The sequence below is a fragment of the Gasterosteus aculeatus genome, chromosome 4 (genome assembly GCF_964276395.1).
Source record: "Gasterosteus aculeatus chromosome 4, fGasAcu3.hap1.1, whole genome shotgun sequence".
Taxonomy (NCBI): domain Eukaryota; kingdom Metazoa; phylum Chordata; class Actinopteri; order Perciformes; family Gasterosteidae; genus Gasterosteus; species Gasterosteus aculeatus.
In genome coordinates this window covers 12,315,301-12,326,972 of record NC_135691.1, presented here as the reverse complement: position 1 = coordinate 12,326,972, position 11,672 = coordinate 12,315,301, and the positions used below count along the sequence as shown (strand labels likewise).

General features: G+C 42.5%; 3 protein-coding genes across 5 annotated transcripts; 1 reads left to right on the top strand and 2 right to left on the bottom strand.

Annotated features, from left to right (window-relative positions):
• Positions 1-249: 249 nt before the first annotated feature.
• On the bottom strand, positions 250-5,408 carry LOC120817034 (uncharacterized). 2 transcript variants are annotated; one of them, XM_040172791.2, is made up of 11 exons: positions 5,130-5,408; positions 4,177-4,359; positions 2,451-3,962; positions 2,250-2,342; positions 2,060-2,164; positions 1,836-1,945; positions 1,548-1,739; positions 1,270-1,432; positions 1,006-1,171; positions 781-875; positions 250-697 (listed from the first exon to the last, which is right to left on the bottom strand). In XM_040172791.2, exons 2-11 carry the CDS (start codon positions 4,334-4,336, stop codon positions 612-614), a joined length of 2,682 nt encoding a protein of 893 aa, XP_040028725.2. In that variant the 5' UTR covers positions 4,337-4,359; positions 5,130-5,408; the 3' UTR covers positions 250-611. The 2 variants fall into 2 exon arrangements, with proteins under 2 accessions (XP_040028725.2, XP_040028724.2); XM_040172790.2 differs by lacking the exon at positions 5,130-5,408 and having other exon boundaries at positions 4,177-4,429.
• Positions 5,409-5,452: 44 nt separating this feature from the next.
• Positions 5,453-8,635, top strand: LOC120817036 (cis-aconitate decarboxylase). Its single transcript, XM_040172795.2, has 6 exons — positions 5,453-5,596; positions 5,942-5,996; positions 6,123-6,310; positions 6,657-6,749; positions 7,046-7,251; positions 7,478-8,635. The coding sequence occupies exons 1-6, from the start codon at positions 5,579-5,581 to the stop codon at positions 8,403-8,405; spliced, it is 1,488 nt and encodes a 495-aa protein (XP_040028729.2). The 5' UTR covers positions 5,453-5,578; the 3' UTR covers positions 8,406-8,635.
• On the bottom strand, positions 8,588-11,648 carry LOC120817037 (glyoxalase domain-containing protein 5). Of its 2 annotated transcripts, none has more exons than XM_040172796.2 (4): positions 10,418-11,648; positions 9,848-10,000; positions 9,444-9,599; positions 8,588-9,358 (listed from the first exon to the last, which is right to left on the bottom strand). In XM_040172796.2, the coding sequence occupies exons 1-4, from the start codon at positions 10,553-10,555 to the stop codon at positions 9,215-9,217; spliced, it is 591 nt and encodes a 196-aa protein (XP_040028730.1). In that variant the 5' UTR covers positions 10,556-11,648; the 3' UTR covers positions 8,588-9,214. The 2 variants fall into 2 exon arrangements, with proteins under 2 accessions (XP_040028730.1, XP_040028731.1); XM_040172797.2 differs by having other exon boundaries at positions 9,947-10,000.
• Positions 11,649-11,672: the final 24 nt, after the last annotated feature.

The following is an 11,672-nucleotide window of genomic DNA, read 5'->3' as shown; positions in this document are numbered from 1 at the left end:
AGTGATGGGACAAAAAGCAATTGCAAGTGATGTGCAATTCATTGAGCCATTAATGGATGTACACTTTATGAATTGTCCACCATATGTTCTAACTGCTTGCTACGTCCCAGTTTCAATTCCAGCTGGGGGCCTTACTTGCATTTCATTTACCCCGTCTTGCTCCATTTCTTTCCTGTCACTTTAAAATTGTGAGCTATTGAATAGAGTGAGAAATGCTATAAAAAAACAATGAATCAATTGAAAATACAATTTTTGATAATTTGATATTTATATTAATAATTTGGCACACACACTTTATACATTAGTCAAATTCCTTCTTTGCAAAGTGAGCTTGAAAACAGGGTCCTTTGTTGATTTCTCTCTTAAACAATACAGCTTAAACACTTTATTTTCATTATTTTGTGGTAGCCCAGCAGAGGTTCTTCGTGTCTCAGGTGTCCACCAACAGCTTATTTCATTGCATTTGCCAAGACATCTACATTTATGCACATCCACAATATCAGCAATACATACACATTCACTCTCACACACTCTAAAGCGTCTCTGAGATGTTGCTGTTCTTGTATAGAACGAAGAGGCTCTCTGAGAGAGTGAAATTAGGCACTGAACAATCACACCATGGTGCTTTTCACTCTTTCAAATATCTGTCTGACTTTTTCGGCAGGGACACAGCCTTCTCTCAGAATGGCGATGGTCCCTGTGGAAACGGTTAAATAGGCTTGAGTTAGAAATTGGCAGCGAAAACACAAAAAAAGAAAGAATGTACTAGGAATATCTGACCTTCATCAATCTTCAGGCAGTTGACCACGGTGGAAGCAACAACTTCATTAGAGTCTCCATCACACAGAACCCCTTGAATCTTGTGCCCCAGTCGACTGTTGGAAGAACAGATGTGTGACTGAATGTGCATGTAGTTTATTTGCAAAATGCCACACATTTGTCACAGCTACACTGAGATTAATCTGCAGTAAAGATGAAAGGTTAGTTCTGTGAGGAGACACTGACTTGATGACCATGGTGTGGTGAGTGCTGTCTGGCTCTCCGCTGGGGTTCGCCGAAGTAATAGCAAGGGGCCCCGTGATGTCACACAGGTGGCACGTCACAGTGTGGTCAGGGACACGGATCATGATGCTGTCCTTGGTGCCGACACGATCATAAGCTGGTCCCACTCCTACTCAAAATGAGTTGAAAAGGTAAGGGGAAATGGCGGTGATTTGAATGTAAAGGCTGAAACTTTTATTTATACAGCCATAAAACAGAAAGGTTTACCTAGTCTGAGTAGCCAGTCTCCTTTGCTGACAATGCAGCTGATGCCTCCTGGATAAACATTCCTCATAAACTCCCACAGCAAAGGGCTAAAGGGAGGCTTGGCTGTCACCAGCTGCTCCACATTAGCGATGCAAATGCAGATGGGCTTCTCGGCTGGTCGGTCCTGTGTAAGTTCACAGTGCAGAGGTTGAGGAATTTTACATCAAAGTCTGGATTTAGTGCTTAGTATCAAATTTTGCTTCTAAATGCCACCAAAATGGCACCTTTGTCCCTCTTACTTTAATATTGTAGATTTTTTCTATAGCTTGAGGGTTCTTGCAGGAGGCAGCCAGGGCATACACAGTGTCCGTAGGAATACCACACACTCCGCCTGCCTCCAGAGTGCCAGCAATCTTCAGGAGACCACTGGTGATTCGGGAATGGTGAACAGGGCAGGGCAGTTCTGCAGCAGACTCCTCCTTCGCTTCCGCCTGAGAGAGGGACATTTGGGGGGGAATTATGTATATGAATATGAAAGCCCATTATTCAGTTAGCAGAGAAATGCAAAGGGTGTCTTGATTGGTTACCTTTATTAGAGGAGGGCCCATAGGTAGCAGCCTCTGGGAGAAGATGCAGTTCACCAGTGATGCCAGAGCTCCATATATACAAATTGCTGTGAGTAGTACAAGCATGGCAACTGCAAAGACAATGACAATAACCACATGGATTTTTTTTTCAGATAATATTCACATTTCAGCCGTATTTCTTTAAAAGTCAAACAAAATACAACCGAGGCTTCAGCTACACATACTTTCTAGTCCAAGGGGCAGTCGATGCAGAGTGGACAGCAGCAAACACACCAGAACAACCTCCATGACTGTTGTTAGAAACAGCAAAACTAGGTTCCTGAAGGCAGCTGACAGAGATGATGGAAGAAAGAAATCAATCTCAAACATAATAATTGCATTCATTTGAACTCAAAAGAATCTTGTTGATCTTACCAATCAGCATGAGGAAAGCATTAATGACCAGAAGAGCAATGGCTCCTGCTGTGAAAGCATAAGCCGCATGTCTCGAAAACTGAAGCAAGTCAGCTGGAATAGAAACATGTGGGATCAGAATTGTTTGTGATTGATTGACAATAGGTTTCCATTGAATTAACATTAATCATAATTGATATTTACATGTTGGTATTGACATACCTGCAAACCTAAACCAGGTCCAGGTTGCCCATACTGCTACATAGATGGATGCGATGACCGACCCGAACCGACCAGTTCCTGTCACTTGCAGACGGCTGACGTAGGCCTGGATGATGCCTCCAGAAATTAAGACCCAAGGGACAGTCAGATGAAGGAAGGTGGGATTTGTGGTCGCTGAATTTATAGTGAGAGCTGAGAAGGCTGCAACTCCATTTAAAAGGTAGAATAGAGCGTCTGAGGCCTGGTCCATTTGGGGAAGCGACTCCTGGTCTCCCTTTTCGGCCCTGTAGCAGTTCAAAGCCTTCTTCAACTGGTCAGAAGAGATGGGCTGTGGTCCTACGCGGATTAGAGCCTTCTCTGCTATGCTGTTTATAAGACGGGCAAAAGTACCATACAGGGAGACTGCTGTGAAGAGGGAGCATGCTATACCAAAAAAGATGTAGTATCCCTTGAGAGGAATCTGAGGGATTGTGGCGACTGTGAGCAGGACAAACAGCATGTTGTGGATGAGCTCCAGGACATCTGTGTTGAGGCCTGCCACACACAGCACCACGCCTGCCATCACAAAGAACCAATCTCCCACCATCATTGCCCTTCCCGAGATTACAATAGTGTCCTCCAAAACCAGAGCAGATACCACAAACTCATCCCATGCCTTGATCAGCCAATATGTTGCATGAAGACCAAACTTAGTTGTGTGGTAGCAGTCTTGACGCAGATGGGCATAATAGCTGGAGAACAGCTGGGCAACTGTGATGATTGAGATCCATGCGGCTCCTAAACCAAAGGATTTCATGTACCCAAAGCTGTAGAAAGCAAAGATGAAGGGGGCAACTGTGTCACAGAAGAAACCCAAGGCCATGGGCTCTGCATATTTTGTGTTTTTCTTCTTCTCTTGGCCAAGGTTCTGGGCCTTTCCTGAGTTGCCGGTCCCTAGGAGGAGAACATTAAAGAGGGGGGTACCGAAGCCTTTGAGGGCTAGACGTTGAGTCAAGCCTTTGATGAGCAGTACAGCTGAACCATAGATGGCGAAAATCAAAATGAGCAACTCCAGAACCCCAGAGACCACGAGAGCCCAGGAACTTGATACCATACCCACTGCTTCAAAAACTAATGTGGCAGTAATGGCTCCGAAAACAAAAGGCATGATGTAGTTTACTGTGGCAGAGCAAAACGCAAGGATAAAGGACAAAAGAATGAAGGGGACCAGACCAGCAATGGCTGATTCTTTTAAGGACATGTATAAATAACAAACTGGGATCTCAGTGGTGGCGTTCAGAGATATGTTACTGAACATGTTGGTGGACAGCGACAAATTGCTCATCTGTTGTGGCACAGATGTTGTTATAGGAGTTACAGTTAAGGCCCCAAAGAAGATTCGAGTGGCACCAAAACTGCTCCAAAGAGCAGCATACCCAATGAAGGCAGTGGCACTCAGATGGTCGTACTTTCTAAAGGAAAGCAATCCGGCCACCATTTGGCATAAACCACCAATGAGGATGAGATGAACACCTATGAAAAAACAAGTAATAGACAATATTAAGACTGTTATTCCTGGTAAGAAATGTACTCAACACGAGGTGGAAAATGCCTGCATGTGCTCTGAAAAAATGATGCTGGTGGATGTATTGTTCGTTTGTTTCTTCAAAACATGCAGCCAGTTCAATAAGATACGTTTTTCTTACTTTTTATTGTATAAGTACCGCATATTTTCTAAAACTTTTACCTGCAAGTATGTTCTCCACCCCGACTGGTGCAATACCAGTGTGTGCTGTATTGAAGTTTTGTAGAAGTACGAGGAATGCACTGATCCCATTAGATAATATTCCCAAGACTCCTGGTTCGCCATAGAAACTGGCTGGAAATCCGTCTGGTGTTGTCATCATGTCTCTGTTGAAAAGCCGTTCCACTGAGATCATAAAACAAATGAAGCAGAAAACATATCCATGAACATATTAGTATTTCCCATATAACCATAATAATTAGTGTACTTACCATAATTAGCAAGTGTATATATATATATATATATATATATATATATAACATGCAATATTAAATGCAGAGATCACCCAAACACTATTTGAGAATATTGTCTTACGATTGGTTGATTTATTTTGATAAATAATTTATTACATCATCCTTAGTAAAATATTATTTTTATATTTAAGGTCTGAATTTTAAATGTATTATGTTTAATAAAATATTTAAATCCATCATAACTTTAAGGAAGATAAATATAATGTAAAGTGCAGATGACAAATTGTTGAATACTAAAAACTCAATAAAGCAAAGTTTGCCTCATGTCCCCGAAGCATTGACAGCATTAAGTCAAATAGGTTAAAAAAAGGAAAAGGAACACGCAGTGGAGTAGCTGCATTCAACTTCCCTGTGCAGATAACGAAAGCAGTCCGTGTCCGCGGAATTAAGCATTTCATTGATAATTAACAGACAGATATATTGACATTAACCTAAAATACAGGTAATGGTTTTTATGTTCATTATATATTACATATGCACACATACACATATTGCTTGATTATATTAGGTTTAATTTTTGCATCATCATCATTTGAACTGCATGTTAATATCATTGATCAATTAGATTTATTTTTATAACTTGAATATGAAATAATGTTTTTGTGAAAATGATGAATACAGAAAATTAAATTAAAGACTTACCTGGTGAGTGACACTCTGGCAGATGAACTCGAGTGGTTCTTCTTAAGGCACTTTGGCATTAAAAGCCTCTCCTTGCCCATAGGAGGAGTTCCTTGAAATTCACCAACACTACCCGTGACCTCACAGGTCACTTTCCCTCACCTTACACAATAGAAGCCCTTCTTCCTCCCCTCTTGAGGAATAATAATGATAACATAAAGATCAGAAAGATGATGACAATGACCATTGTTTAAATTTCTAAATTTACTTTAGATATTACAGGTTATGTGACTGAAAGACCTGCCTTACTTGTCCCTCCCAGATTAGTTTCGGTAGCCTCCGTGATACTGACTATATATGCTGGTAACCTCTCATTCTGAAAAGCATCAGCATCTTTGCAACAACCAGTTGACTGCAAACCTGCAACATTTATAATTAAGAAAAAAGAAGAGCAACAACAGACTGAAGCCATGATCTCCACATTACAGGTAATAACAAATGTATAGATATTATATTATGAAAAGGATCTATATAATTGTACATTTTATGTTATGCTTAAAAATGTTTAACTTCCAGTGCAGGATTCAATACAAAACTATAAAATCTATCTGTAGCTGGAAGTGTTAGGAACATGTCACACATATCATACCGGGCACAAAGACTCTTTATTCTAAATATGCAGAAATATGCTCCTGAATATTCATTCTTGTGAGGCCAATGTCCACAAACGTTTTTAGGGAGAAAATAACCTCTAACGAATCTGTAATGCAAATATTGTGGTTGTTTACAGATAAAAAGTATGATGCATACATGTGTTATCTATTTTCCTGTAGAAAACCATAAGACCAGTTTGGGCTGTCAGAGGACTGCATCGGTCTGCAGTGGAAGGTAAAATGATCTTCATCCTCTTTCTGTCGCAATCAGAATTACAAACAACATTTCTAAACCTAGTCATGGTTACTTACGGCTAATCTTATCTTTGGTGACTACATTTCTCACAATTTCCCCCTGCAGACTTGAAGCGCCCTGCCCCGGAGGACACCGTCACAGCCAGCTATGGGAAGTTCATCAGTGAAGTAAAGCCCCAACACTTGTCCCCCGTCGTGCTCCACCGCAGCAAAAGGATGGTGCTGGACAGCATCGGAGTCGGTCTGATCGGGAGCACAACAGACGTGTTTGAGCTGGTGCTGCGGCACTGCCAGGTGAGTCAAAGGGGGAAGAACTAACTTTATGGTATTTACTCAAGCATGATCCAAGCTGTTTGACCTTAGCACCCAGTTAAATAGACGTGTGGAAGAATGAATACAAAATAAAAATATTATCGTCGTTGACGTTGACGGCTATACACATAACTTCAAAAGAAATTACTCAGCTTTTGACTGAAGAGTGATATGAAGTAACATTAATTAATTAATTATATATATATATATATATATATATATATATATATATATATATATATATATATATATATATATATATATATATATATATATATATATATGTAATTAATGTACATGTAAAAATATCCTTCTTTTTTCCCTCCAGCACATGTATGCCCCTGATCACATCAGCTCTGTATATGGCCGCGGGGGCACCAGACTCTCACCGATACTTGCGGCTTTCGTCAATGGAGTGGCTGTGAGTATGAATATGTGGGACGGGTCCGTAAACATTCACAGAGCAAATTAATAAACCAATTAGGTGACAAAAAATACCAGGATGGGTCCAAATGGTCATATTCTCCCTCAATATTATTGAAAATTTGATTGGCCCAATCTGACAAGTGTGTTTATCTCTCTGCTCACTAAAGTCAAACAGTAGGCATTGACATGTGCCATTCATAAATAAAAACTTAAGTATTCACAACTAGCTTCATGAAGCATTGTGATCACGTTTACTATGATAAATAAAATGTGTTTTTTTGATCTGTGCAGACTCACTCCATGGACTTTGATGATACATGGCACCCTGCCACTCATCCCTCGGGAGCGGTCCTTCCTGCTGTGTTAGCTCTCAGTGACATGCTGCCTGCTAACAGTAAACCCAGTGGTCTGGATTTCCTGCTGGCATTCAATGTCGGCCTTGAGATCCAGGGCAGATTGATGAGATTCTCTAATGAGGCCCAGAACATCCCAAAGAGGTAAGCACCTCATGAAGTGAGTCAAAAAGGCTGGTTTACAAGGAGGCCAGTGCAGTGTAATGTGCAGCCCCTTAGTGGTGTCTGTGAGCCGTGAGAGGTATGTAATTATGTTCATCTCAAGGACACCATGGGCACTGTGGCAAGTGTAGCACAATAAGCCATGTTGAGGAGATCATAACTTAAGAGAAAAGTAACAGTATTTTCCTTTTGTCCTTCTCACCACCAGATTTCACCCTCCAACTGTGGTGGGGACCATGGGAAGTGCAGCGGCATGTGCTCGCCTCTTATCTTTGGATCACTCCCAGTGCGGTCATGCCTTGGCTATAGCTGCTTCTCTAGCAGGAGCCCCAATGGCCAATGCAGCCACTCAGTCCAAACCCCTTCACATCGGTAATGCCTCGCGCTTAGGGCTGGAGGCTGCTCTGTTGGCCTCCCAAGGCCTCGAAGCGAGTCCCTTGATCCTTGATGCCGTCGCAGGTGTGGCCGGCTTCAGCGCTTTTTATGAAGACTATGTGCCGCAGCCTATACCATCACCCGACGCTGATGGCCACGTGTTTCTGCTAGAGAAGCAGGACATTGGCTTTAAGAGCTTCCCTGCACATCTGGGGATGCATTTCGTGGCAGATGCTGCGGCCTCTGTCCATAATCTTCTTGTGGGCGTTGACCATGGCACTGTTTCTCAAGCTAAAGTCCAAGAAATCCTGCTCAGAGTTCCCAAATCAAAGTACATCAACAGGCCATTCCCTGAGTCTGAGCATGAGGCCCGTCACTCGTTCCAATTCAATGCTTGCACCGCTCTCCTGGACGGGGAAGTGAATGTGCAGTCCTTCTCACCCGCTTCCATGAGACGCCCTGAGCTGCTCGCTCTGCTGAGCCGTGTTCACGTTGAACATCCCAAAGACAACCCAGCTAGTTTCAACAGCATGTATGGCGAAATCCAGGTGACACTGGTTGGGGGTGAGGTTCTGAGAGGACGCTGCGACACCTTCTACGGTCACTGGCGCAACCCGCTGAGCAATGAAAGCCTAAGGAAGAAGTTCAGAAACAACGCAGGGGCTGTGCTCCCCTCAGAGAAGGTGGAGGCGCTGATTGATGCAGTGGAGGAGATGGACAAACGGGAGGACTGCTGCGCCCTTCTCTCACATCTGCACTGAATCCTTACAGACAGCTACACAAATATATCTTATATATGATGCAAATACTGAAACATCTCTTGGGCATAATGTTTCTTGTCATTAATCATTTTATAAAATAGTATCATGGTAATGCTTGATGCGTGGACTTGTAAATTCATGTAACTAAATACATAAACAAGTAAATACAACAAAAGTATCCCTTTGAAAAGTTTTTTTAATTGTTTAATAAAAGCACCAACAAAAATAAACGGTGTGGGTAATTAAATTGAAGGAAAATAAATGTGAGAGAAAATGTGCTCACTAAACTTTAATTTCAACACAAGCTGTATGAGGAAATACAACGAACTGTATTTTCCGAGAAGAAATAAATCCTGGTGTGAACATGTGCGTAAAAGAAAGTAATAGTGTGTTTGCAAAGTAAAGCAAATTACCCCTTACTAGGTAAACCCCAGCCAGTTAATCATTCAAAACCAAGTGGATGTCCGCAGTTGTTAGTGTCTTTCAATTGAATGAAACTCGCCAGTATTGGTGCTTCCAACAGAGAAAACAGAAGAATATTCTTAAATCAGCCCTGCGTGTTCAAAATGTAGCAGGAGAACACGTGCAGTTTGACAATAAATGGGAAGTAATTGAAGAATCATTCCAATCTTTGAACCCGTCAGTTTCTATCGACCAACAAGGACTAATAATTAAAGATGAGCCCATCAGCACCAGCGGTGAGACTGATGGCATTTTTTTGACAGGGCCCTAAGAGCGTTATGGGGTCATAAGTACCAGGCAACAGGGAAAAGTATATTTATTTGGGGGTAACACTGACCTCAGGACACTTAAGAAGTTTCCTGTAATGTTGACTGGTTATAGTTTGACACTTCAATGAGATTGTGGTCTGGATCTCTAAAGTAAAGAGAGGCGATGTTTCCCACTGCTCCGGTCCTTTCCACTGGGCCCTCCTCGATCTGCACACCACAAACCTGCACAGAAGAGAGTAACCATCTTGCAAGTTCATGATTGACGTTAGTAATTCAATTCAAGACCTGTGGGAGACAGGTGCACAACCTTCAGATGTGCAGCTACGGTAGCCAGGGGGGTGCTGGTGATGAGGCACAGATCTGCAGAACCTGGAGTTGGATGTTTGGCTTTGGGCTCAAACTCCTGACCCAGCTGGTGAAGGTTAAACTTCTGCTGCCCAAATGTCAGGGCCTTGCGGGTTCCCTTGAGAATGAGGAGACAACATTTGAGAATGTTGAAAAGTCGCTCGCAGCGAGGAGACGGATGCAATCAACCGGCATGCAATCCAATCCTGACATCTAGTGGAGGTTCTCTCAAAAGAGTTATTTAACTTGTCCTGATCAATGGGAAATAATGCATGAAGGACACTAGACAACTTTAGACCTATTGGCGAATGTTCTACGAATACTCGAATGAGTAATAATGATGCATCCTATTTATGCACAAAGCACCTTGAAAGTGACGACCTCCATGCCAAGGACAGAGGAATAGAAGTTGATGGTGTCTGGTACACTTTTCACTGTAAGAACCAAATGATCGAGATGGCTCACTTGAATTGGACACGTTTGTTTTAATCTCACTCCAAGTGTTTGGATGGAGACAGTCTGCAAGAAATAAGACAAATACGTTTGAGTTATAATAACAAAGGCAAAATAATATATACCCAGATCAACAGCGCCGCTGCGTGGTCATACATGTGTACAGCATCCTGTGAGCAACCGAACTGAGGAATTCCAGCACTAGCAAATTAGATTTGCTAGACCGTAGATTAGCAAACCGTAGGCTAGCAACGAGCTAGCTTACAGCTTCAGCCCTCACATGTAAAAGTAGCGTTACGGTAACGTTATGCGTACACAATCAGCCAGTTATCGCGGTAACGGCTTCTCTACTGTAAACCCTTGACGGGCTGCCGGTAACGTCACTTCCGCCCGTACAAAGTCACTTGAGGCTAGAAAGTGTCGGTGAGAAAATAAATGTAGCGTTGGTGGTTATCCAAACAGTCAGGTAGTTGATTAAATTACATTGAGACGGTTCCTCTGAAGGTGCAACAACGGAGTCCCCGCCCTCAGCAGCGCCATCCTTCCCGGCGGTGTGACACGGTCTCTTCCGGGTTTCTCCACCTGTGCACTGTGAACCTGCTGCAACACGTGGTTGGCCATAGCGAGGGACGACTATGACATTGGGGGTGTGGGGGGTGTGTGTGGGGGATGACTGCTAGTCAGAACCGTTATTCTTCAAGAGTAATGTGCATCCGGAAAGTATTAACAGCGCTTCACCTCCTACACATTTCGTTATGGTAAAGCCTTATTCCAAAATGTATTAAATTCCCCCTGCAATTTTTAAGAATTCTTTGCAAAAATATTTAAAATAAAGAACGAAGATATAACATGTACATAAGGAATGTAGAAATGCAATTTTTGTATTCACAGCCTTTTCCACGACACTCAAAACTTGAGCTCAGGTGCATCCTGTTCCCACTGATCATCCTTGAGAGGTTTCTACAAAACATTGCAAAAATTGTTGCAGCATTAAATGTCTCAATGCCCACAGTGGCCTCCATCATCCGGAAATGGAAGTTAAGTTTACATTCAATTAACTCATCTAATGACCAATCACTGTTTGTCACCTGGCCAATACCATCCCTACAGTGAAGCACGGTGGGGGCGGCATCCGTCTGTGGGGATGTTTGTCAGAGGGAGGAACTTAAGAGTTGTCACGATTGAGGGAAAGATGAATAAATTTACAAAGACATCCTCAATGAACACCCGCTCCAGAGCGCTCTGGAACTCAGGCTAGAGCGACCCGAAGCGCACAGCCAAGACAACAGACGAGTGGCTTCGGGACAACTCTGAATGTCATTGAGCGGCCCAGCCACAGCCCTGACTTGAACCCGATTAAACATCTCTGACTGCGCATCGAGCTCCTCATCCAAACTGATGGAACTTGAGAGGTTCTGCTAAGAAGGATGGGAGAAACAAGCTTTTAGCAGCATAGTCAAGACTACATGAGACTGTAATTGCTGCTTCAACGAGTATTAAGCAAGGAATGTGAATACTCACGTACCGGTTATATATAGATATTTTCTTTCATAAATTTGAAAAAAATTGTGTGTAAAAGGTAATTAAATCCATTTCGGAATAAGGCTGTAATATAACAAAATGAAGCGCTGTGAATACTTTCCAGATGTATTCCACTGCATGATTACCGTACACATAGAAGTATATATCGTGACAGAGCACTGGAACAATGGGTGTGATCTTTAATGCTAACAGAGGG